This window comes from Fukomys damarensis, unplaced genomic scaffold (assembly GCF_012274545.1).
Source record: "Fukomys damarensis isolate Sample0158 unplaced genomic scaffold, DMR_v1.0_HiC HiC_scaffold_16, whole genome shotgun sequence".
Taxonomy (NCBI): Eukaryota; Metazoa; Chordata; class Mammalia; order Rodentia; family Bathyergidae; genus Fukomys; species Fukomys damarensis.
The window spans coordinates 61430621-61458431 of NW_022900928.1; the positions used below are offsets into that span (position 1 = coordinate 61430621).

Sequence of the window (27811 nt, forward strand, 5' to 3'; positions counted from 1 at the left end):
TTTGCCATGTTGTGGTTGTTAGAAATAATGATGATTGCCATTTGCAGCGTGCCTGTTACCTACAACACCCTTCATGTATCATTTCACTTGCTCTTCACTGCCACTCTAGGATGCAGGTGGTATTGCCTTCCTGTGCTGCCCCAAGGAAAAGGAGATCAGAGTCACTGGGGCTACAGTCCCAGCAGCAGGAGCTCAGAGTAGGAGCAGGATTCCTGGCGGGGTGGATGGTAGTGCTACATTCTGGGTGGTTTGTCTAGTTTGGACAAGAATTTCAGCGAGAAGCAGAGTCCAGGGAGCAGAGCTCCAGTTGGAGACCTGGATGGTAAGACATGTATTGCCTAGATACTCTAGGGCCCCTGACTTTTCCCAGGTGGGATGGGGTCTCTGCTGTGCCGGCTGCAAAACTAGGTGTGCCTGAGTGTACGTGGAAGCCCCACCTGGCAGGCTGGGAAAAGTCACCTCCCCTTGGCAAAAAACAAACAAAGAAAAAAACAAGATGGGAGAATTAGGAAACGTCTTGGTAATTTTCCAAATTGTCCCCACCCATATGACTCTAAAAGTGGAATAGATTTGAACAATCAGTCTCTAGCCTTTTCTTTTCTCAGTGAATAAAAGCAAGATAAAATACTGTGGGTGTATCAGAGAAAAGAATTAACACACTTTTTCTGGTTTCTTTTCAACCACTTTTCCCAGTTTGCCACCGTTAGCCTCTGTTTTTATCCTAATTTTACAGAAAGATATTAAAAACCAAGATCTAGGTCTCCTGCCACATGTGACCTCACTGTCTTGCACTATCAGGATTGTCCCAGGCATTTCCATATATTTTTTTTTCTTCTTTACCAAGTAATTTAAGAAATAATGTTCATTTCAGGAGATGAGACATAAATGAAAGGAAGGTTGTGGTCATGCAGTGGAGACTATTTATTAGACTCTGCTGATTATAAAACCAAATATACGACACTTTGAAATTGCAGAAAGGACCTGACATTGCTCCAGGTAGCTTAGTCTGGCTCCTTGGTATGATTCTCTTGTCTCTTTCTTCCTTCAGTTACTACTTGAGTCATCTCTGACACATTGTCAGCTTCTAATTTAATGACCAAGAAATTTCAGCTACAAATTGTTTGACCCTCCAGAACCTCTCATGTGTTGGGAGTTGTATCAGTTAGCTTTGCATCCCTACAGCAAATTACTTGGCGTGGGCTACTTAGGAAGTAAAGAAAAGTTTATTTTAGCTCCTGATTCTGAAGATTCACACCCAGGATTAGGTTGCCCCGTGTGTGCAGGCTTACGCTGAGGGCAGCATATCACAGTAGAATCACTTATCAGAGGAAGCACACACATCATGAGCCAGGAAGCAGAAAGAGAGAGCTAGAGAAAGGGACTGGGCTCCTATAGTCCCCTTTGTGGGAACATCTCCAGAGACCTAGGACCTCCCACTAGGTTCTACAGCCCACACGCCCTCAGACAGCGCCACCTCAGGAAGCAAGGCTTCCTGTGGATCTTCAGCGAACACTTCCAGTACTCCGTCCATAGCGGGGGCTTCCCTGTGCGAATGTGCACAGTGCACTTACAAAGCAAATGATGTTTCCACTGGGTGCACACGTGGTGTTGCTCAGCAGAGTGAGCTGCATGGACAAAGGCATTTCTATGTCATTTGAATTTCTCTCTATAGTTTAAAAATAAAGAAAACAAAAAAGGTATGAGAAAATGTGTTAATACATTTTCTTCCTTATGTTCTTCACATAGCTGATGTGTGGTGGGCACATAAGCCCCGGAGAGCCACGCTAAGTGGTCAGAAAGATCTATATAGTTCCAGTGGAAAAGATGTCTGCACTTGTGTTATAGCTGAGCGCTTCCATATTTAAGGAAGAGCAAATGAATCACCGAGTGTCTTTTTCTTCTAAAGTGAAGCATATGTGGCAGGGGAGTGAAAAAAAATCAATGAGCAAGCCTAGAGATATTAAGAATAAATAATAATCTTTTACATATAAGAGAAGCTCTTGTCCTTGCTTTGAAGGCGAGATGAATTCAGCTAGGAATTGTTTGAAACAATGGAAAGTTTTCTTTTATCAGGTTCAGCAGGGGTTTGAGGATCTTATTAATGCTCCTATAGAGATTTGAAATTCATCAATATAATAGAATAAAGGTAAGAGGCAGGTAGTTCCTTATTCCATAGAATAGAAAGCTTTTTAGACTAAAAAGTCTGCCATTTAGTGCTGGGTATCCTTTTTAACTGCCATTTTAAAGATACTATAGCAGTAATTCATCTTGTTTTATGATTTATAACTAATTCAGAATTTCTAAAGACTTTTTATTTCAAAAGTCTGAAGACTTTTAAAAGGACAGTCTGATGCTTCATGAATTCCCTCACCTTTCTTTTGTCTTATGATTAGCAAGGATCTACACTGAGATTACAGAATATATTTTTTGAACCATATCCACTTAATAACCAGCAAATTCATCTGAGGCTCATACAGAGAACCTTTTCAGGTTTATTACTTAGCAAAGAAATCAACTGACACATACTGAGAACTTCCATTTGTAGTATACAAGTTGTTATCTTGGGCCAAATTAACCAAGGATATCAAAATGACTTTAAGAGAAGTGGTACCCGGTTGTAAAGTCTCTTCTTTTATGATTAGATCTGGTTTGATTCATACACACATTCATATACATTTATAAATATATATACTAATTGATATGCATGTGTGTATGTATATTATATAGAGATTGATGAGTAAAAGGATATATTCTAAGGAATTAATGCACATGGTCTCATGGCTCTAGAGGCTAGGGAATCCAAGATCTTCATCCGCAAGCTGATGAATCCCAGAACAGATAGTGTTCTAGTCCCTATCTGAGTCTGAGAGCAGGAGAAAACTGATGTTCAGCTCAAAGGCAGAGAGACAATTCTGTCTGGCTCCTCCTCCTGTTGCTCTGCTCAAGCCTACAACTGATTGGATTAGGACCACCAGATTAGGAAGGGCAATCTGCTTTACTCCATCCACCAGGTTAAATGTTTGTCTCCCCCAGAAACAGCCTCGCAGGTGCATTCAGAGTAATGTTTGGCCAAGTAGCTGGGTGTTCCATGCCTCAGGCAACCTGATACATAAAATTAACCTTCACAATTGCTGAGTGTAGGACTGGATTTCCCAAAGCGCTGCTGTAACAAACTTGGAAACAAATGCATGAAACTGAAGTTTCTGCAGAGCCACGTCACACTGCTGAATGTGAAGAATGGCAAAGTAAGCAGGGCAACATAAGAATGATTGTGAAAACAAATAATCCTAGGCAGAGACTTGAAGAGCTTAACTGGATTTGATGTCATTTGCTATTCATCAGTTATCCCAGGTAGGTTATTGACAAAGCCGGTTTTCTCTCAGCTGGCTGCATATCAAAATCACCAACATTTTAAAACAAGAGCCGCCACCATCGCCCTGTGCAGAGTGCTGAATTAGAATCCATAGAGGTGTGAAAATCTACTCTTAACAATTTCTCTGGGTGATTCTTAAGAAGCTAACCTGATACTGATCTAGGTCTTCCAGTCTTTCATTTAAAAATAATTAGACTGGTGTGAAAATAAAAGAGTTGTCACACATTGATCTCAGAATTAACTCAGCAACATCTTTCAAGGCATATCAGCATCTCTTAAGGCTCTATGCTTGGTATTGGAGATGCCAAGACTCTGCCCTTACTTCTGTCCCTGAAACAGTTGTTAATACATTGCGTGATAACACGGTGAGTGCTGTTGGAGAGGCACAAGCTAATTTTATGGCAGCACAGAGGAAGACTTGACCTTCATACTTCTGTGCCTTCAAATCCCTTCCTGTTATGGATCCATAGCCTTAGAGAATCCTTAGATAAATTAGTCTTCCAGTTGTCTGAGATAATTTTTCCATGAGAGAAAGAATCAAGAAGTACTTCTTTTTGCAAACCATAGAGAACGCTGAATTTTGTTTAGTTGATTCTGTGTCAAGGGTCTGGCAGATAGTTGAGATTTTATTATATGATCGATGGTAGCCTCAGAGCAAGCAACAGGGGCAAGGAGGGCTGTTCACACATGGCATAGGTATGAAGCTGCTATCCCAGATGGTGTTTTGTGGAAGGCTGTGAGAAGCAGTAGAATTAGAATAGAAGATGGCTTCTTACTGAGGCTCCTTAGAGGACACCAGTCACTTGTACCAATATGTCATGCAATACTTTCTATCACTTCCTTTCTATTTATCCTAATGACACTTTCCTTCTAGACTGCACTCTCTCCCTCTCCCTCTTTTCCTCCCTCCCTCTCCCCCCTCTCTCTGCCTCTATTTCCCTTTCTCTCTTGCTTCCCTCCTTCCCTTCTTTGCAGCTATATGTTTTTGTCTTTTTCAGCTGATATCTAAGGGAGTTCTGCTGTGAGAGGAAGCCACATCTCTGGGCTGAGAATGGAGGGCTTTTGCTATGAACCAAGAATAGGTCAAACTCTTGTGTATCTAACAAATTTTGCTCTATACTCAGCTTCTTGACTTCAAGCTTTGATTTCTACATCATTCTCCTTTGTGATGTTGTAAAAGCATGTAAGCCCAAGAGAAAGGCCAGCTGTAGACTTGAACTCATTTTGGTCATTTGATAGCCTTCCCTCAAGTGTTTGGGGAGAAAGCACAGGACACAGAAGATAAAAACTCTATGGTATGGTAGTTGTTTTTATGTTTTTCGGAGGTTTTGATAGTTTGATTTTTCAATCTTAAAATTTACCTGGTAGTATTTAGGATAAAATTTGGGTTTTCTCATCACCTGCTTAGCTAGGAACTAGACACACAACTCACACACCGTCCAGTGACTTTGGACACTGAAATTTTCGGACTGGGAGTCTTAGCATGTGTGTTAGTAAAATCAGAGTAGGCTCATTCAAAATGTGTCAGCTCAACTGAAATGGACTCACTGTCAAAATACTTAATGAACATAAAGCTATGTGTAGATCCCATACTGAAATGGGTGCAAAGAGTAATCCTTGTACCTCCAGAGAAGAGGGTGAGATGCAGAGGCAGAATTTTGGTCCCAGAGAGAATTTCAGGACTGCTGCCAAGATTGTGTGTTCCTTTTCCTCTGGCCATTTATTTTGGCAATTCTGGCCCTTTAGTAGAGTTAGTTGTGAAGTTGTTACAGTGTAATAGCTTTCTGTAAGATGCTGGCATTGTTAAAGGCCAAATGGCAATGCTGACAGCTATAATTTTGTACAAATAAAGGCAACTTGCCTTTTTATAAAATATGGTATATTTCATGAACCAGAGTATATAGTCATACTTATTAGTTGCTTTTGCTTTTGGGTCAAAGGTTTTCCTTTTGCTGCTGTTGTTTCTTTTAGTTATGGAGAACTTCTGTCTTTCTGTCCATCTTATAGAAGTATAATTACACATTACTTAACAACAGGGACACATCCTAAGAAATTTGTTGTTAGCCGGTTTGATGGTAGAGTGTACTTACACAAACTCAGGTGGTATGGATTAACCTAGGATGTGACTTCTTGAAGTAATAAAGAGATTCAGCAAGCTGGGCATGGCATCTTATGATTATAATCCCAAAACTCTAGGAGGCTGAGACAGGAAGATTATGGGTTTAATTCCTACCTGCGCAATTTAACAACTTGGCAAGATCCCATATAATTTTTTTTTTAAGTTAAGGGGTTGAGGATATAATGAAGGCCCTGGATTCACTCCTCAGTACCTCAGTTCATTAACTTAATTCTTGTGGTTAAGAGCCAGATCAAATTCAATGGCTAGGTTCAGTGTTGACCTTATGGGGAAATTTGATTCAGTTCACAACCAATTTGGTTTGTGTCAGAATTGTGAAAAGAATTAAGTTAGTGAACCAAGTTACCACTGTACCATAAAGAAGAATGGAAGAACAAAGATGAGATGTATGCAGCTGCTCCCAGCATAAAACCTACACATTTTTACAGCCAACTTTATTTTTTTATAGATAGAAGGAGTGCACACTAAAATAATGATAAAAGTATAGTATATGAAATGCATTAACCAGTAATTGAGTCATTGATCATCTGATATTAGCTACTGTACATAACTGTACAGCTGTCACTTATCTGACTGGCAGCACTAGGTGTGTTCACACACAGATCACCATGAACACATTATGAGTAATTAATTGCATTAAGTCACTAAACGACAAGAATCTTTCAGTTCTATTATAATCCTAGGGGGCCACTGTTGTACATGGCCTTTCATTGACCGGAACATTTTTATTTGGTGAAACACTAAATCCAGAGGCTGACCCTGGGAATTATGGAGAGTGGAGACAGGTGGCTGAAGGAAATCTGAGGCAGGAACGCCATTAGACAAAAACCAGGCCTGTCAAGAGTCACCAGCCCACATGGGACTCCTGAATGTGCTGTTCCTGTCTATTTTGATCAGGGACTGAAAGCCACACTTCAAAGGGAGCAATCTCATCATTCCCAGGACTTTGCAGCTGCCTGAGAGCAGATAGACGTCACAGTCATTGGGGACATTCAACATGGGGTCTCTGGAGTTTCTCATGGGAATGTCAAAGAACTGAAATTAAGTTTTTCGTCACAAAGCATCACCCTATGTGAATGGCACTAATTTAACTACACTTTGATGAATAATAATCATGAAGCGTCTAGGTTTTGTTGTCAGTTCAGTTTGAAATGGAAACTAGTTCTTACATCAAGTTTAGCAACTGTGAAGTCTGATTCTATTTTGTGTATGTGCATATCTGTGTGTCTGTGTGCATGCGTATGTGCAGTACTGGTACTGAACCCAGGACCTTTCCCCAACACTTTTAATTTTGAGACAGGGACATGCTAAGTCACTAAGTTGCCCAGCTAGACTAGAACTTGTGATCCTGCCTCAGCCTCCCAGAGTACTGGGATTGCAGGCAGATGCCATCAGGCTCAACTCAATTCCATTTTTAAAGCAGGAAAATTAATTAGCTGGTGGCCTGAGTTGTGTTTTAAGGATCTCAGTTTTTCCAGGTGACTGTGATTAGGCATCATTTTAGATATTCTAGGGCTTAATTTCCAAAAGAGGACTCACTGTCCAGGGAGACAAGATGAGGAGCATGGGGGAATGTATGTCTGTATGTGTACGTGTATGTATCTGTGTGTATCTATATGTGTGCTTGTTTGTGTTCTGCCTGTCTTGATCTGTGTGTGTGTGCCTGGGTCCATGTGTGTGAGTGCTTGTATCTGTGAGGTTCCTTCCCTGTATCCTTCCAATGTCCCTTATTTAGACATGGTCCAGGGACTACCAGGCCAGGGCCACAGTGGTCACTGGAAACTCCTATTTCCAGGAAAGGGTTTGGTCTCCTGAAGATGGACAGAAATTTCCACAAATTCCCCTGTGTTTCCTGTCACTTAGATAGCAACACTAAAGATCCACAGGTAAGAAAGTTTAGTTACTTGATTTCAAAATTGCTCAAAACTAGAGTTTGTCACATTGAGACAGAAGTTGAAGCATTGCCTCCATGAAATTTCTCCTAAAAGAAGAGTCAACCATCATCAGATGAGTTTAGTTTACAGCTGTTTCTCATGGGCGTTTCTCGTTATTTGTCCCTGACCTTTAAATTGGCTTCTTGGGATCCCACTTGGATTTTTGTCCTTGATCATCAAAGCACATTGTGACATGGTGCCACAGGGGCCTCTCTTTAATGTTCCTTCTTTGATTCAGATGCTGAGATTCAAAGGCTCTTCTGCCTATTCTGTTTGTCAAGGACAGTTTGGTATGGATTGAGGGAGGGGAGGAGTCTAAGTGAATAATGAAAGAATGTAGTAATGGTTGCTTAAATAAAAACTCTCCTATAAAATAAAATCCAAGGAAAAAACCTATAATAGATGCAAAGTCTTGTACCATGCCCAATTTTTATGACTTATTAGTGGTTCTTTAAGGCTCTAATATTATGCTGTACAGAAAGAAAGGAGCATAATTACCACTTAGGGAGGGCACAGCCATCAGCATAGTACATTTGGTTGTGATCCCCCAACCTCCTTGCTTTTATCCTGTGGGCATTTTCCCCAGCCCTCCCAACACACTCTACCAAACCTTTGATTTAGAATAAGTCAGAAAAGACAGAGCAACCTCCAGTGCAGCCAGGGGCTTTTGCTGTTATTAGACAGCTTTTGCTGTTAGCAGAAATTATAAAAGTACTAAGGATGAAGACTATGTGTCAGAAATGAGCCTTTTGGTTGGGGAGGGCTATAGCGCTCTTCTGAGTCCCTGAAATCACTTTGTGGAGACAGAAGGAGGCTGTAAGTGCAGCCAAAGGACTTTTAACAGAATCAGAAAGTAGTGTTATGGCTAATTTTGTGGATGGGCGGATCATGATGTTGGCAGATGAAATACCACAGTCTCACAGAATGAGGATTTATTTCAGATACGCCAGTACCATCTGCAGCAGCGCCTTCTCCTCTGCCCTCTCCACTTCCCACCTCAGGTTGTAAATACCCAAGAAACCACGGCAATAGGGACACAGCACTCCAGCTATTACCTTGATCACCAGTAGAGTAGTGTGAGTGCTGGGGACAGTTTTCTTTTGGTTCTCTTAACTCAAGAAAGCAGCACAATTTATTCCCAGAACAATGGACATACTGTTTGGAAAATTAACTAGTTTGGTTTTCTTCTACTCTGTTTCCTTCAAAATTTTCTTTAATTTAGTTCTGCGTCTTACCCAGCAGGTCAGGTACTATCTGATTGGGGGTGATGGTATCTGTGTGTGCTGGGATCAGACTCTTCACCAGTAGAAAAGAGTATGACCTCCAATAGGAATCCTTTATCACGTGTACACTGCAGATGGGTGGCCTCTTCTGGAGGGTGGCTACTTTGACAGCACAGAGCAACTCTGTGAATAACACATTTCAGATACACACCCTGTAGGGGTGGGAGTAGATCAGTCACAATCTGATTATCACCAAGGAATGATTTTGCTATCTACCTTCTAAGATGGGAAGACATGGCTTTATCTGGATCCCATATTAGAAGATCAAGAATAACTTACAGATGGGAAAATCACTCTTCTTCTGGTCCTGTCCCTGGTGGTTCTACTACCAGTGCTGAATGTTGAGACATGGCAGTAAACAGGGCAGGACTGAAGGGAGGCACAGAGGTGAGGCAAAGTGTAGGATGTCCTACCCCTTGGAGAGGAGAACAACCTGCTGGGCTCAGAAATTCCAGGAACCTCACTTTCCAGCTCCTGCCCAGAAATCAGTATATCCTCTGGTCTCATTGATAGTTTTTCTCTATTTATATGCCTGTGTTATATCTAAACATATAAGCAGGCTATATCTAAACATATAGGCAGAAAAACAACCTTTTTTCACCAGAGTTGACTTTGAGATTGCCTCAGTGCAAATTCGTACTTAAAAATAAGAACCGTTGAGCCAGATTTGCCTCGGTTCACATCTTGGCTCTGCCACTTTCCAGCCTTGTGACCTTGATCCAGTTACTTAAGCCTTTTCGTTGCTGAGTTTCTTCCTTTATCAAATAGAGCAGTAAAGGTACCTGTCTCTTAGGATTGTTGTAAAGACTAAATGAATCAGATGCTTAGTTCAGTGACTTGCCAGTCACATCATAATCTCATTTATATCTTCGAGAGTGTGGAGTTTTTCTCTTGATGGAAACCAAATTTAACAATTCTCTGCACTGGTTGTTTGAGAGATTGTAAGCTTTGTATCTTCAATAGCCCAGATGTGCTTACAGCTATTGACACATAAGGACATTTTTTGAAAGACACAGGCTATATCTAAAATTCTCAGGATGAAGTTGCATGCTAGCATTCTCTAAATCTCTATTTTCTGAACGTAAAGAATACAACATCTGCAAACAACAGCTGGACAAATATTGAAAGATATAATTCCAGCTTCTTGCCATTTTAGCAGAAGCTGTTTAGAGGGAGGGAGACAATTTGCTTTGTATCAATACCTTTTTATGTCTGGAAGAAAAGAACTCCGATGAGTCATTTTGTCAAGGCAAGTCTTCGGGAGAATTACCTAAGACAGCTTCGTCAGTGGCGTCCTGAATACAATCTGATGGCATGCAACAGTTTACCAAGAAACCTGGTTTATCAGGGTAAATTGATGGATTGGACTCTGCTTATCTGGAGAACCTTAACTGACTTCCAAACATCAATTTGTCCTTATGCTACATCTCAGTAATTTGGCTTCAGGTAAAGTGCTAGCCCACCATCAGAATCTTCCTGAAAAATAGAGAGAACAGCAAAGATGACCTGAAAAGGGAGCAAGGAGGCCGATCTTTGGTTAAAAAGTGTCATTGGCGCTGCACTCTGAACAGTGTTAAGAGCTTGCCGCAGGTCTTGAAAGCACACACCATTTGTCCAGCTTATTTATCCGAGCTTGATAGAGTGGTTTTCTCCACTTGATGACACTTGCTCTTGTGGGATGGAGGTGAGATTAGGGCAACCTCAACAAAGAAAAAGAAGCAGAACTAACTGCTGAGGATACAGAAAGAAAATAAAACATGAATGCAAGAAGTTACCCTAGGTCAGGACTCAACCTTAAGGCTAATTCCAGGGCTTCCAAACTCTGCTGTGGGGATCCAAGATTTTTAACTGCCAGTGTCCCTGTGGGTAAAATGTTGGGATTGAAGGTGCATGAGGTCCTTTCCAGTCCCAACCTTCTTTGTTACTAAATGGCTATGCAGCCCTGACCATGAACTGATATAGCAGAGGAGGGAGAAGCCATGTTTTCAACAGACCAGGTTGTAGCCCTTTGGCACGTACACACGGTCAGCTGTGTGCACCTTGGTTGAGGGACCGCAACACATTCCCGCCTTCACCTCTTGTAGACTATAGAAGACGGAATAAATGCCCACTCAAAAGGGATTCAGTCTTGGTCTAGAAGCTGGCCTTTCTGAAGCTGCACGGAGAAACTGAATGTTTCTTCTTCCTTTGTGAGGCAATCTTAAAACAAGTAAGCAGGCTTTTTGCTGAGAGGACATCCCTCCCAAAAGCAGGCTGGCAGGGCCTCAGGTCCCAGTATTACCTCCAGCTGTTCCTGCCTCTCTCCCTCAAGGCCCACCCAGGACTTGCACATGCTAAGCCAAGCACTCTATCACTGAACTACAATCCCAATCCTTTAAAAAATGTTAGCATTTTTTTAAGACAGAGTTTCACTATGTAATTCAGGCTGGCCTTCAACTCACTGTGTAGCATAGGCTGGCCCTGAACTTGCTGTGATCTTCCTGCCCCAGCCTATTGAGTAGCAGGGATTGCAGATGTGTAACACCATGACTAGCGAATTCTCAGATTTCCTATAGATGAGACCACAGTTAGCCTGGCTAAAGGATTAGGAGCCCTAAGTATGACCTCTAGATGATTTTCCTGCTCTAGGCAATGAGGCTGCATCCAGTGGTGATTAGAGTATAGTCGGCCATGTTGATGTCATTAGGCGGAATAGGAAGCCAAAAACTGTAGAACATTTATTTTATAGTCCTTTTAAAATTGTGTCTAGCTTTTGGGTTAATTTTTTTTATTTTGAGACAGAGTCTCACTATGTAGTTCAGACTGACCTGGAACACACTATGCAGCCCAGGCTGGTCTCAAACTCACAGCGATCTTCCTGCCTCAGCCTCCCAAGTGCTGGGATTACAGGCATGCACCACCATACCCAGCTTTTGGTTTAAAATTTGAAAGTAACAGTTTACTTTCTTTTCTTCCTCTACACAGTTGATATCAACAGTACATCAAGCCAGAGATGTAGGACTCACATGTCAAGTATGGGAGAGATCCGTATGTCCTCCCCAATAATTTATTCATCTTTCTGTCCACAAATGAGATAATTTTATGTATGTACAGCTATTTCTTTCTTTCTTTTTTTTGGTACTGGAGATTGAACTTGGGTCCTTGCACTTTCAAGGCAGGCCACCAAACCACTGAGCTAAATCCCCGGCCTGTATAGCTATTTCTTACAACAATATCAACGTGACAAGTTGTACCATTTTATATACAAATTTGTGTAAGCTCACAGCAGGCATATATGTACCTGCACAAAAGTATAAATATACACACACACATACATAAACCTTAATAGACTTTTGACAGGTTGAATCCAGAACTTTCTCCTATTTCATTCCTGCTGTTAAAAGCATTGTTGGGCATTTTGTTTGTTTGAGGTGTGTGAGTGTGTGTGTCTGTCTGTGTGTGTGTGTGTGTGTGTGTGTGTGTGTTCAAAGTGCTATCGGTACTGTCATTTTTAAAAACACAGCCCATCATTTAATATCCTTTCTATAGGATCATTGTATGTATTTGCATGTGAGAAATATAGGCTGAAATTCACCTGACAATCCAGTTACTACGTGTTAAAGCTGGAATTTAGACCCAGGTCTCCCTACCTGACTCCATATCCTGAGTTCTCAACCACAGTCTTCTCGTGACCATTAATTCACGTGACGGACCAACCACATGGGGGCATTGTTCTGTGTACAAGAGCCATGGGGAAAATTCCCTCTAAGCTCCCCAGATCTCATAATCCCTCCAAAAAGAGTGATGAGGAGAGACACCCAAGATGAATATGGCTTCAGACCTCTCTAGCCTTCTGTGTAATAGATTATTATCACATATGCTATGATTTTAAAATATAGAGAGCAATAAAGTCAAGATGAAATGATTCATCTAGAGCACTGTTGTTCTCATTAGTTCTGTCATTATTGGGGGGCTCCAACTGAATTCAATATTTTCTGTCTGTAAAGTTCTGACCTACAGTAAAATGTCCTACATTAGTGTAGAGTAGGGCCATTGGGTCCTAGATTGGGTCATTTGAAAAGATTACTTTATTTTAAACCATAAAGAAAAACATTACTCCCCTCAGAAACAATAGTTCAAATAATTTCTTTGGGAAGGGTTGTTATTCTAGGTTAAGAATAAAAATATACAACAGACAGTATTTATGTGTATCTCATACATTAAATCATTTATCCTTTCCAAAGCCCTCTTTTGCAGGGGAGACACTGAGAAGTTAAATAACTTGACCAATATCACACAGCTACTGCATTGTGAAGCTAAGATTCAAAATGAAGCACTTGGGCCCACAGTGCTGTACCTTAACCACACCTGATTCTGTTTTACTTTCATTCCATTTGGTGGGTTTAGCAGTGAGTAGGCCCTTTATTTTCCCCGAGTGCTTTGCTAATTATGAGAGGAAAGTGTCACAGGCAAGAGGGGGTGCCTCCTTTCTTATCCTACTCTGCACAACTGGATTTCCCACAGGTGTGGTAAAATTAAAAGAGATTTGAGTACTAATTTATACTTTGAAAAAAAAACAACTCTCCACTCAAGTGGTTGTATAAAACAAGTAGCCAACAAAATAAGTGTAAGGCTGTAATTTGATGCCTTGCTCAAAAGTCTATTGCCATAGGTACTAGAAAATTCCTTATCTCATGCAGAGCCAGGGAACAGACTAGTCCATGTTGCTTACCCATCTCTTGCATTGGTGACCAGGGAACCCCTTCCAGATGTGCGTATATCAGACAGACCCACAGCACATCTGCTGTTTGTCTTCCTCAGCAGCCATCGTCTTCATAACCTCTTACTATGAAAGTGTTTCCAGCGAGCCATGGGAGAAACCTGAGTTCACTTTCTACTCTCAGCTTCTACCTCCTCGAGCACATTAGAATCTGAAAAGAAGCCAGTAGAATTAAACTGCTGCAAGAAGTTGCTGATTTAAGTCAAATCTATGAACTCCTTTTGGAAATCAAAATAATTCTTCTCTGTTGCTTTGCCTTAACAAGAGTCCCACCTCTTCTGATAAGTACCTTGGCATCCTTTATGAACTACAATTTTAATTCACTTTTCTTCAGGAACTAAGACTTTATAGCCTACTTCTGCTAGGGAGTTGGGAGTTATAAAACTTCTATCTATACCTGAAGCTATGTGCTGAAAAGAGTCAGCATTTCTTTCAGAACATTCATCAATTTAAAAAAAAAAACACATTTAAATTGAAAACATATTTTAAAAGCTATCAGTCTCCCACAGTTATTTTACTTTTTTAAGTGAGACAGGGAGAGGGAGCTCATTCAATTCTCAAACAACAGAATCTTTTTCCTGTCCATGAAAATTAGAATAGTGTGGAAGAAGTGGCTGGAGCTTTGGATTCCATTCAACCTGGGTTTGAATCTTGTCCATTAATTAAAGTCTTGAGCCTTCATTTCCCCATCTGTTAAATGGAGTTATAATGCTATTGCTATCTACGGGCAAAGAGAACAGTTATATTTAGCCAAGTGAGAAAAGCTGGCAGTAATTTGATTTGAAGATTTTTTAAAAATAAATATTCCACCCTTTCTAGCCCATGATTTGGAAAGAGAGCAAATAGTGACTAATAGGTTATTATAAACCCATTTGGAGGCTGAAAAAAGGTTGGTCATCGTGGAGTATAGAGAAAAGAGCTGAAGTCTTGAAATTAGTTGATTTTCATTCTTGGCTTTGTTGCTTATTAGCTAAGTAAAGCTCAGCAAATAATTTCATTTTTCTGGGCCTTGTTTTCCCTGTATGCAAAGATAAAAATACTACTATCTGCTTTCCTGCCTTTCAAAACTGTTGTGAGGTCAAATGCAATAATGAAATGTGTTAGTAAACCAGAGAGAGTGAGCTGGCTACAATACTGGTTGCTTGAGATTGGGTACTGGCTGCAGGACCGGAAATGACTGGATGATGTCCGCCTGACCCCTGGGACCCAAGCAGTTCCAAACACCTGGGTCTATAAGCATGCATCTCTGGATGCAACTAAGATGACAGTGTTTATACAGAGAATGTTGATGGAAAGCAGAAGATGAAATACTGTACTTTATTGGGGAGAAATGTTTTTGTAAGTTTCTAAAGGCATGTGTTTTACCTAGCTAGGAAATTTCACTTAAATGGAAGCAACTTGAGAGATAAAACTTGAGGTAGGCACAGTTACTGGAAACAATGAAAGTGGTACTAAGGAAGTGGAAGCAGAAAGCAAAATGTGGAGGGATGTTTCCAGTTTGGAGCAGGATTTCCACTTACCATTATTAAAGCTTAGCATTTTAAGGCCTAACATTTGTGGAAGAGTAATCAGCCATCATGCTACAGTAAAACATACAGGCACCGACTTGCAAAGCATCTGTGGTTCCTCTGGGCTAACCTTGTCTGGTGTTTTAAGGGATGAATCACTATTTTTTCCAAGTATGCAAAAGTCCAGGAGTCTCCGTGGAAGTCTCCTCTTTTTAAAACTTACATGGTGATAAATGTGTACATGGAATCCCGTTAAGCTGAGAATTCCTTTGAAATTCTCATTTCTCTCCATGGCCCAGAGATAGGTCCTGGCCACGTTTGAATATGAAAACTCTTTGGCCTGGCTGCCCCATAGGAGTCATGTTCTTTTTGGAAAAAGAGCTTTACAAAAAAAGGAAAAGGCTGTTTTTTCACTCAGGATAAGAATATCCCTCTCAAAGCAGTGAGGGCTCCACCACAGTAACGGGACCCATATGTTGAAGCTGGCGGCTAATGCTCAGCATATGGGCCGGTGAACTTTCCAGGCAGAAATATGCCGGTAATTCTCCAAAGAATGCCCTGTAAACTCCAGAAAAGATCATTACTAAGGTGAGGAATGGCGCAGGCACAGCTTCTGGGCTTCATAGGCTATTCATTTCTGTGGCACATGAGCCACAGAAAGAGAGGAGAGGCCCTACTGGCCTACAGCTCCTCTGTAAAGCACCAGGGCTCCCCCAGAATAGCACAGGGCCTTATCAACACCAGGCCTGCTGCTTAAGGAACGGTGACGCTGAGGGCTGTTACTCAGATTGTCTGTTAACACTGAATAAGAACATCCCAGCCCTGCATTGTTTAGAGCACCCTTAACTGGGGCAGAGAGGTCTGGGCCCTCACTAAAAGTCTGTAGGAATGTTGGCACAAGTCACCTCATCTGGAAAGTGATGAGGCAAAGCAGGGTAATGTTTGAGATTGCTGGGAGCTTGCAGTGTAGAGCTGAGCAGCAGCAGACTCCGCCTGGAGAGGCATGATGGGGAGAGCAGCCACAGCCCGTCACCCTGGCACTTGTGGCCAGCATGATGTTCCAGTGCTGCCCTGGTGCTACAGGCTTCAGACAGGAAAGGGAGAACCCTCTATTACCCTCAGCTGAGAATTCAATGCTGAGCCCAAAGGGAGGTCAGCAGCAGACCAAGCAACGGTGGGACAAGCCACCCCTCATAGCTGTACTATTGTTCCAACCCAGTGTTTACAAAAGGCTGGATTCCACCTCTTACTGTCACAGAGGGCAGCCCAGCAATCTCTCTCAGTCTCTATCCTGTGCCCATCTTCTTGCCCTTACCACTTACTTCCTTTTCCATTCCTGGCTTCAGGTCTCTCCCCCCCCACCACCACCACCCCGCTGCTGGGTTTTCTGTGACCTGCTTTGTCTGTTGTGAGATGTTTAGGAAGGCTGCACCCCCAATAGTCTAGTGCCCCCCACACACACACGGCACTATCTTCTCCGCCCCAAGCATGCCCTTTAATCCCTGTATTCTGCTAAGCACAACCGTGGTCTCTTCATCAAATGCACACAAACTCAGAGCTGCAGCACAGCCCAGCCTGCAAGCCAGTTGCCATGGCAATGAGCTTTCCCTCCATTCTACAGTGAAAAGAAAATGGCTGTTGGAAGGAAGGACTCACTGAGTCTCTGACCCACCCTGTTTTGCTCAGGCCCCTCCTTCATACTGGCTTTGAGGCACTCCATGTATTGAACCAAATATCTGTTAGCCTTCAGCTTTCACATTTACTTTATTTAAGAGGAGGAGAGACAGAAGAAGGTTGAATTCAAATGAATAAAACATTTTTTTCTATCCTAAAACTATATTTTTGTGAGAGAGGAACAGTTATCTGCTCCAAGCAGATAAGTAGGGAGCAAACGAAAGACAGGAATCAGTGAGATCTGGTGCAATGTGTTTTCTTATCAGTGCACTGGAATGACTGAACATATGGATATTCAAATAAAAATTCAGAGAAAGCAGTTATGGATATAGGAAACTCCACAGGGCTCATGCTGCGGGATTTCAGAAGACTGTCTTACTAACTGGGGTGATGATGTTTGATGTTTCCTGTTATAGAAATAGGCATGTCGGTCCTGATGTCATGAAGTAAGGAAGGCATTTGTCTGCATCTTCTGCCTTGAAATCAGTTTGAATCTTTGTGCTGACACTCTCTCTGTCTCCCCAAGTGATAAAGCGTGGTGGCATGGGAGAATTCTCAGGACTGGTGGTCATAGATCTGAAGTGATGGACTTCCTGATTTGAACACAGTTATGAGGATACATCAAAGTGGCCGCCAGAAAGGGACTGTTTGGGCTGTTTCTGTGAATCCATGGTATGGCTGTGTGGAAGAGAACCACAAGCCTTTTCAAGGATCAGAAATGCTTAAGTCAGAGGTCACCCAGAAGTTCCATGCCAGAATGGACAGCCACGTCCACTACTGGCTGTGACATAAGATACATTGGTGGTGACTAGTTCTCAAAATCCAAGCAACCTCCACCTTTTACTCTTTCTTAAAGTGAGCTGGGGGACCCTGATTTGAATGAAAGCAGTGGGTTTCATTTCAAAATATGAATGTGTGTTTGAACTAGACTGTCTTTTTCAGTTTCTCTGCAGGTGGATATTGTTCCCAGCCAAGGGGAAATCAGCGTCGGAGAGTCCAAATTCTTCTTATGCCAAGGCAAGTGCCCTTTATCCAACTGCATTTCAGAGTTTGCCTTGAAAGTATATCAGGCAGAACAGAGAGATGCCTGATGGCACCTAAAATTCTTGCCATCGCTCTGCTCTGGGACCAGTAGTGTGTTCAAATACTAGCTCTCGGGCCCTCTTCCTTCCTCTCCAATACTGCCCCAGTGTGGGTTACATGAGTCACCTATACTTCAATTTCACAAGTAGAAGCAGCATTTTCTTAGGAAAATCAGCACAACTTCCAGACAGTGCATCATCTCAGAGTTTCTGCTGTCTATACCCACAGTTCTGTAAAATACATGGCACGGGCTTAGAAATAATGCTTCCATGGACCCATTTAAAGTTCATTTCTTCAAATCTCCTAGACCTAGAGAAACTAAAACTTGTCTGAAAGTGAATTGAATACTGGTATCTCTCTGGTTGTAAGAATGTGTATTCTGGATTTTCCAGGTCTCCTATGAAAGTCAATATTATTTCCCTTGACCCCTACCCAGACTTCTGGGATATGTCAGACCTGGTGTCTGTGTTATTTGCTTAGGACATATGCACTGTTTCCACAGCTCCGATAATTATCAGATATCCTGGGGAGGAAAAGGCATCCAATTAGGCCTACAATTCTCTGTGTGTAATATGACGAGGATTCACAACATGGCAGGACCTGGAAAGAGCTGAGCTGGGTGTAAAATGTGACATTATCCAGCAGCTTTCGGCAGAGAGAGGCCTTTAACTGCTACCATGATTTGCATCAGATGAGATGGCTGTGGCCAATGGATGCATTCACTCCAGCTTTGCCTTCATTACAGCAGTTTCAATGATCTGGAGATGCAGTCGTGGAGCCTGCATCACATCTTGCAAACAGCAGTATTCTTGAAAACGTGACGGGCACTGAGAGGAAGACTGCTTCGCTTCCATATGAAGCATCTGCACAGGGCTGCGTATTACGGGCTGAGAAGAGTGCTGTGCAGAGACACGGTGGGATCTCAGAGCCCTTTGCCCTGCTCCAGCCCAGTGTCTGGTACACTCAGCAGCACCAGCTTGCCCTTCTTAGGCACCCAGGGAAAGAATGAATGGTGATGCTGGCTGCCTTCGTTGCAGCACGTAGAGATGAGTTTGTTTGTTTGTTGGAGGCAGCTGTGCTGAAATGGAAGTCATGGCAGGTAGATGCTGTAACTAGAGTGGTTGGAATCTGCATTCCTAGACTAGAACTTTTGTCTCCAGCTCAGGAGATCACTATCTAATTCCACAAAAACAAGCTAGTCCCTGGGCACTGACCAATTAGGTCCTTGAGCACAGATCTTAAAACATACTAATTGCCTTTATTTCCCATTCTGTGAGACATGTTAAGCTGCTAGCTTAGTGGCCAGCACACAATAGGTCCTTAATAAATTTTTCTTCCCTCAAAAGGGAAATGAGCACAAGTGGTTCTTGAGTTCCTTCCAAATACTCTAGGGGGTATTATGTATGTAATAATTAAACACAGAAGCCAGAGGAGAACAGTGTGACATCCTAATGTGAATGGTCAGCTCTCCCTCACAGTCCACCCTTGACTGACCGGCTGTTCAGTAATGCCTACGGAGTAGTCACTGTCGCTCTGGAAGAAATTTGTATTTTCGATTCAGTGGTTTGAAAATAATCTCTTCATCTTTAGTAGCAGGAGATGCCAAAGACAAGGACATCTCCTGGTTCTCTCCCAGTGGAGAAAAGCTCAGCCCAAACCAGCAGCGGATTTCAGTGGTGTGGAATGATGACTCTTCCTCCACTCTCACGATCTACAATGCTGACATCGATGATGCTGGCATTTACAAGTGTGTGGTCACTGGTGAGGACGGCAGTGAGTCTGAGGCCACCGTCAATGTGAAGATCTTCCGTAAGAGACTCTCTCTCTCTTCTGTATTTTCTGTCCTCCCCTTGATCTGCTACCCGGGTGGGTAGCAGAAAAGGTGAGATAGCATTCAAGGGCTCAGTGAGGTCCTACAGCTTGCTTTTTCTTTCCCTGTCAAGTCTTCTGACCTCATTCAGAGTTCTAGCATATTCTCAAATTATCTTTGGCCAACCCAGAATTCAAACCTGACTCCTGTTGGTCACCACTATTCCCAACTGGCCTCCATTTTTCAATCACCCAGTTTCCAGAGGGCTGTTACGAGTCCCTCTTTGCCTTCCCTAAGTGTTAACTGACAGGTATGGAATTCAGGCTTCTCTTTCTTATTCTACTTCCCCCAGTGGTAATGGAGTCCAAAGACTCACTGGGGTGAGGATGATTATTTGAACACCGTGTGCCACTCGTAGCAGGTAGCTCTACTTCCATTGAAACCCGATATAGAGGTGGCATCTCACCACTTTGTTAATGTGTGTCTGGTCTGCCCTATTAGCCAAAGTCACGGTGCGTAAAGTTAATGGAACAGTATTGATTACCACAGTATTTATTGCCATTATGCATTCTCTCCTTCTGTTCAGAATTCTCTACTGTAGGAAAGTTGGGGTAGAGACCAGAATGGGAGACCAAGAAAGGACTGATGTCTCCTAGTATCGCTGCAGAAGAGGCATGCTACCAATTCACTGTACCTATATGTTGTTCTTCTTTCCTATCATTGCACATAGCAAGGAATCGCTGGGGAAGCAAATTCTATACAGACTGTGTTTTGCACAAAGTGTAATGAATTCAGCATTCGGTGTTGCAGAACACTGGTGACATATTTTGTTTCTCATTCTGGCTACTACACTGGTGTCTGTGACCAAGTGTTTGGGGGAATCTCCTTTGTCCAACTGTATATATGGATAGAGATTTGCTTGCAACTCAAGTCCAGGCAGCACAGCTCTAGTAAGAAGTGATCTTGTGGGAGAACCTGCTGTTTTCCTAACTCTTCTCCTGCTTAATTTCCAGAAAAGCTCATGTTCAAGAATGCACCGACTCCTCAGGAGTTCAAGGAAGGGGAAGATGCTGTGATTGTATGTGATGTGGTCAGCTCTCTCCCCCCAACCATCATCTGGAAACACAAAGGCCGAGATGTCATTCTGAAAAAAGATGGTGAGCACTGAATTGCTTGGTCAGTGCCTCTCTCCATGGGCTTCCAAGTTCCCTAGGCATCCCATCCTCTGAGACTCTCTAGTCCAAACCCAGATTTAGGTGCCCTGGGAATCCATATGCATGTATGGTCTATAGACACCTGATCTTCTCTCCAGAGCAAAAGAGAGATTTCCAGTGGACTGTGCTCTTGACTCTATTTCAGAGCCAAGAACATATTTTTGTATTTCACCCTAAAGCCTCACTCCATAAGACTGAAATTAGGAAGAGGAAAGAGGCTCATCTACCTGCCTGCAGAATCCAGAGATCTCTGACTGATCCTTGAATGAACCTGCCTCTTGTCTTTTCTAGTCCGATTCATAGTCCTGTCCAACAACTACCTGCAGATCCGAGGCATCAAGAAAACAGATGAGGGCACTTACCGCTGTGAGGGCAGAATCCTGGCAAGGGGGGAGATCAACTTCAAGGACATTCAGGTCGTTGTGAATGGTGAGGAGGAGGAGATCCATTCTTCCTTTGCTACCTCCTTGCACCCCTCCCTCCAGTCCAGTCATTTTCTTTAACTTCCTTTTTTGTCTGTATAATAAATCCTGTCTTGATTTGTACATACATCACATCTGAATCCTTTCCCCACCATAACCTCTGGAGGTTTTTCTTGCTGTTTTTCCATGTTTAATGCACTTGTTTTTCAGGTCTCTCCTCAACTATGGGGGCTGTCAGTGCAGTTATTACATGTCCTTCATTATCTGGTATCACTAGAAATTTTCCCCATCCTTACTAATAAGTTCTTATTCATCCTCATTGTCCTTGATGTTATCATAATTGTGAAGTTGGTACCCTTGGTTCAATGTGCAGAGAAAATACTGCAATCAATTCAGTTCTCAGAATAGTCAGAATCATGGTCCATGGGCTTATTAATCTTAATTTGCAGTGTCCAATAAACACACCCATAGAATCGATCTGACATTTACAAGATGTTTACAGGAAATTATAATGTCAGTACTAAGAAAATAAGTAAATGGTGTTTGAATTGTTTGGGCGATTGATTATATATATATATATATATATTTGCCAAACTCTCCCCCTCTCATCCCTTTGGTAAAAGCAGTTTGTGAACAAGGTTTTTGATGATGATTCCACAGAAATGTCAGTATGGTGAGCTAGCTCACTTCAACATGGTATTAACCTTGTTACTATCAGAGAGAGTAATTTTAGTTTTTTCCAGTATCAAAAGCCCATTTTTAATGTCAAGTTTGACCAACATTGGTAATTATTTAGTATGCACTGATTGAGAAAATATATAATGACAAATAGCTATAATAACTATAAATCAACTACCATTCTAGCATTAATAAAATGTAACATCATAACTTCTAAACTCCTGAGAAATAATAATGCATGTTTGTGGGCAAACTGTTTCTGCTGTTTACATTATTTACTGCACAGATGTATTTAGATCCCTTAACACCAACTCTACAGCCATCCAGAACCCGTGACCCCTAAGTGAGACTCCCTGACCTGGGAACCATTGAAGTGTCTCTTCTCCAAGCTGTTGTATTCACCCTTTTCACAATAACCTTTGACATCTTTCTTTCCTTCAGTGCCGCCCACTGTCCAGGCCAGGCAGAGCATTGTGAATGCCACCGCCAACCTGGGCCAGTCTGTCACCCTGGTGTGTGATGCAGAAGGCTTCCCAGAGCCCACAATGAGCTGGACAAAGTAAGGAACTGGCTGGTGCCTTGTATCATGGCTAGAAATGAAGGGAATATCATAGGGTCTTCTTCATGTCGTCATTTCAGTGGCACGAGTTTGGGCTTCTTGCAAATATCAACTCTGTGTGAAGAGTGAATTCTTTTCTATAAGGCTCCCTTGCCTTATGCATTGGATTATTTTTTCAGTTTCAGTCTTGTGGGGACAGGTCCAGATGTGGCCTAGGGGACTTCCACCTTGTGAGTGCAGTTTACAACTCTTGGACAGAGTCAGAGGAGTGGGGAGAGAAATAAAAGGTATATGTAAAAGTAAACTTGGTGTCTTCCCTTTTTGTGAAGACTAAGTATTTTCCATTGGCTCAGCCTGCATTTTGTGGAAACGAATTAAAACTAAAGCTCTTAACTCTGGGATCCAAATCACAATCTTGTGTTTCTGCGCCATGTAGAGATGGAGAACCAATAGAGAATGAGGAAGATGACGAGAAGTACATCTTCAGTGATGACAGTTCTGAGCTGACCATCCGGAAAGTGGATAAGAATGACGAAGCTGAGTACGTCTGCATTGCTGAGAACAAAGCTGGGGAGCAGGATGCGTCCATCCACCTCAAGGTCTTCGGTAAGGGCAGCCGTAGTCCTCTTACCCTGCACACTGAATCGGTGAGAGAGAGATTGTCCACTCTACCTGAAATACATCCCAAAGCAACCATTCTGTACCAGCGCCACCCCCTAAACCCCAATCTGAGCCACCTCAGGTTCGCTTGGACAGTGAGAGTTTCCTTGCTGGTCTCCCTGCCTCCACCTGCCCGGGTCTTCTTCAGTCCCTTCTACTCTTAGTAGCCAGAATGCCCCAAAGGCCACTGCTTTTTACAAAGACCTGTTGCAACCAGAATAGAATCCAGTCCTCCTGCCTCCGCCACCAGCTTCACATTACCTTCCCTTTGCTCCACACTGGAACCTGTCCAAACATACACACTTCCTCGGGTTTCCCAAACACCCCGAGGTCGTTCCCTATCTCAGTGACAGTGCACTTAGTGTTCTGCTTAGGCTATCACTCCCTGAGATCATCTCTGAGCTACCATCTTATCACCATTCAGACATCCGTGCAAGCTTTCCTCTGTGCATCCTGCTGTTACTGCCCTGGCTAACAGCTCCCCTACCGTCCTTCTTGCCCATGCGCACCTCTGTGAATCTCTTCCAGAACTCTTACTACATCTTCTTGCTTTTACCGGTACTTGAATTCATTTCATTAACATACTCTTTTGGGGGATTGTTTATTTCCCATGTCCACTAACGTATAAACTTCAGGATGTCAGAATGCTGGCTTACACCTTGCTTTCTTCCTGGCACTGTAAACAACACCAGACACGTAACAGGCCCTGGGTAAATATCCTTGACTGACCAACTGACCGCCTCACTTTTTTTTTTTCCTTCACTGTTATAGAGAGTCACGAAAAGAGTCCCTGAGTCATTCCCCACCATGTCATCATAACCTCCACAAACTAAACTCCCATTCATTTCAGAACTGAAAGGCATTTTGACCTGACCTTGCAGAAGGAATTTATTGCAGGGAACTGTTCTATGGGTGGTTCTCAGCTCTCTTTGCTTATCTGTTCAAAAAGCACAGATAAGCTGGTGCTCTGTAGTACAGGTATCTGAGGGCAGCTCTGAGCACACCCCCTCCCGGCTGGCCAGTCAGAATGTGCACCTGGGAACCATCCAGGGGACTGGCTTTTTGTGCCTGATCAGGGCTGTGTGTAAACATGCAGTTGAAAATCAAGTGTGTGTATGCAGATGGCCCTGCTAATCACAGAGGACTCTTATTTATTCTTTGATGACAACAGGATTCAGAAATAGATTATCAGTTTGAGACAACTGGGTATACTTGAGAGTGAAAGCTAAACTTCATGGAAAACATCTTTGGGATACTTCATACTAATCTTCCCAATCACTCTGATTAAGTTCTTCCATGTTATGGAAAAGGACAGATTAGTTCATTAATTCTTTTTCTCCATTTAACAAATATTTGTTGAATATCAGTGCTACAGGAAAAAGGGGCTACAGAGATGAGTAGAATTTTTTAATGTCTTTTGGGGGATGTTAGTACGTATTTTTGATAATGAATACATTTACAGTAGGGAGTTGATACATATACATATCACATCTTAATCCTTTTTACTTCCCCCTCTTCTCCCTACCTGCTGCTGTCCCGCATCGCTAGATCCCCTCTGAGCATGAAAAACAGAAGGAGATAGATCCATAAGAATTCTAATGAAATAGATAGTGTAAGTCAAGCACGTTTAAGAACCTGTTATGGACCCAGTCATTACCAAATTAACAAAGATGAATAACAGGGATTTTTGAGCTCACAGTAGGATCACAGACTAGTGTAGATGGCCACTACAGAAATTGTAAATCACAATTTCTTATGATGACTTCATAGTAACAGTTTGCAATGTTTATAAGAAAAGACCTCTGGTCCTGTTGGACATAGCTAAGTCATCAAAACAAAGTGTTGGTTTGTAAGTGGGAATTACAGATGAAGGACTGGACAAGCATTTCAGGCAGGAGGTGCACAGGGCAGAAGCAGGAAAAGCACATGCTGTGTTGCACGTGAACTGCTTGTGGACAGGACTGAGCCTATTAGGCTCACAGATCTATTCCCAGCACCTGGGAAAGCATGCATTAGCACTTGAATACTGCAAATGAAGGGCCTGCCTCAGTTGCTTGTGAATCAAAGTTCCCTGTGAATCAAGCTATAACTTACACAGCAAGGAGATGAGCCTGGAATTCTGCTATCATTGCTTGTCTTTAAGAAATTCCTTTAGGCATTAACCCCATTCAGTATAATAATAATACTCAACACAAACCAGCACTTACACTGTGCAAAGTGCTATCTGTAAATTATATCTTTATCATCACAATCTTATAAAGTAGATTTAATTATTACCCCCATTTTATAAATGAGTGCATATATTACATTCCTCTCCCAAGAAGCCAGCATTCAAACCGAGGCAGTTGGCTTGTAAGTCCATTCTCCCAGCAAACAGTGTTTGTTTCCATTCCATAGCCCTGGATGTTGCACACAGTATTTGAGTTGCTGGGCAATAGCTACTGACATATGAACCAGCGTGCCTTCACTCTAAACCACCCTTCTTGTAGATTCTCTGTGCAGCTCTAACGTAGCTGCCTCAGACAGGAAGAGCAACTGGTGAGGCACATGTGGGTCCAAGGTAGAATGGAGAGAACATGAAGCTCTGGGGTCAGAGGTAATGGAGCAGGGAGAGTAGGATGGGGAAGCAGAACTTTCCCACCCATCCCCACCCTCAGTGCATACAGCCTTCTGCATCACACGCACGCACATGCACGCACTTGTATACCCTGCAGTGACCCAAGACTGCAGCTGAGGCGGTGTACACAAGACAGCACAGTGGAGCAACTAGAGGCGAGATAGCTGGGCTCCTGGCGAGATGGGTGAAGAAATGGGAGAGGGACTGCGTGGAATCCAGAATGAGAATCCTCTGTGACTTTCCCAGGAGAGTTCTGAAACCTCTTTGAAATAACTGTCGCCTTATGTAAACCTTTCCATCTCCTTTTCACCTCCTTTCTCTTCTCTTCTCCTGTATTGAGGAGGAGTCTGGTATGGGGCCAGGGAATGAGATAAGCAGGGACCAACTTATAAGGGCTCCATTTTTTTCATTCTTTCTCTCTCTTTCTCCTTCTGGCTTATTGTCATGGGCCATATTCTGGGACAAGTAAGCATGTTCCCTAACAGCAGCAGAGTCCAGTGTGGTGGAAGAGGAAAGAAACCTGTGGCTTAGAGAGTAAAGAAGAGCCCACAACTCTTGAGGCTTCAGGAGGGGATGACAATAAGTATGTGAAGGATGTAATTAATTAAAAGATATAATAATCCTGCCTAGTGACAGGAATTTTTCTTAAGGACCTATTCTAGCATGTATTGTCCTAGTTACCAGCTAGAAAGCTCTTTTACTAAGTAATTGCATTGTACCTTTCTTTAAAATTGGCAGTAAATTTCCATTTCTCTTCTCCCCATTGGCCCTTCTGAAGCATTTTTTTCTCTTCAGATTTACACTCGTGCTGATTCTCTTATGTCTCATACTGCCATGGGCTGAGGATGGTTTGCGGATGGGTAGAAGCCTCACTTAGTTGAGCCCTTGGAGTAAAGTAGCCCTTTGGGTGACAGAGAGGATCAGCAAAGCCTGGAGGAAAGTGTATGTGGTCAGATCCTCCAGTAGTCTGCCTGACCTCTCTGTTCGGGAAAGCAGAGGCCCCCTGGCTCTCCTTGGGCCAGGGATACCAGAGCCTGAACAAGGCTGGCTCTTGGAGGCAGACTGCAGAGCTATGGACGTGCTTGTTAAAGTGGCAGGATGGCAGTATGCCCTGGAAGTCCCAGAGGAGAAATGCAGTGAGACTGTCAGAGAGGCACAGAGGCCCTGGAAGCAGGTGAACAATGGGAGAGGGATCCAGAAGCCAGGGGTTCACAACAGAGGCTGATGAAGATGGAGCAAGGACCCACTGGAAGATGAAACCTGGAGAGGGACCTCTCAGTGCTGGAATGCAGAGGGAGGGGACCTTGTATACATAGCATGACCCTGCATCTGTCTCTATGTGTCCCATTGTCCCAGTGTAATTATTTAGAGCATACCCATCACTCTCAAATGATATTCCAAACCTTCAGTTAGTGTGGACAATAGTGTTACTGCTGGAGTAAGAAAGGATTAACTCATCAGTGAGAAGCCTGCCTTTTTCTCAATAGCAACAAAATTAGCCTTTGTTCATAATATTTTCAATAAGAGTATAGTTCGCCTTTTTCTAGGGACTTGTACAATGCACCTTCTGTAGCCATCTGGGAAATGAAGCCAGTAAGTCCAAACATTAAGAGGTCACCTGACCCTTGTTTATCTTCAGTTAACTTTCTGCTACCAGAGCAAAGTGCTTTGGGTCAGGAGAAGGTCAGCAAATACTGTCTACATCTCAAAATGTAAGTTTCAAGAGGCCAGAAATTCAACCATTCTAAGGTTGTCTGCAGACCTCAAAACAACTGTTCAATTTAGTAAAACATTGCATTTTGTTTTTTCTTTTACTTTTTATTCTGTGATTTATGAGAATGCAGAGATTCAACTTTTATTTTTATCTACCTCTTTATTTTTATATTACCTTTTTAATTTTATTTTACCCTTTAAAATTTCTTATTCAGTGTCATTTGTGACTGATTCTATCTAGTACAAGTTATAACTTGACAAGTTGTATTTATCAAGTTAAACATAAAGCCTTCCTACTGGAAAAATGCATTCACATGGATTCCATCAACTCATACTTGGGATCGTTTGGCTACAATGGATTAGGATGTGCCTATGTGCCCACCATTA

The 27811-nt window shown here is 42.5% G+C and overlaps 1 protein-coding gene across 5 annotated transcripts in view; it reads left to right on the forward strand.

Moving 5' to 3' along the window:
* The window catches only part of Ncam1 (neural cell adhesion molecule 1), a 315792-nt gene that overhangs the window by 233196 nt on the left and 54785 nt on the right, over positions 1 to 27811 (forward strand). For all 5 annotated transcript variants that reach the window (XM_033764337.1, XM_033764333.1, XM_033764334.1 and 2 more), the window contains exons 2-7: positions 17611 to 17685; positions 19342 to 19560; positions 20575 to 20718; positions 21067 to 21204; positions 22317 to 22434; positions 22871 to 23040. In XM_033764337.1, coding sequence (XP_033620228.1) covers positions 17611 to 17685; positions 19342 to 19560; positions 20575 to 20718; positions 21067 to 21204; positions 22317 to 22434; positions 22871 to 23040 — 864 coding nt within the window. The remainder of the gene's footprint in view (positions 1 to 17610; positions 17686 to 19341; positions 19561 to 20574; positions 20719 to 21066; positions 21205 to 22316; positions 22435 to 22870; positions 23041 to 27811) is intronic.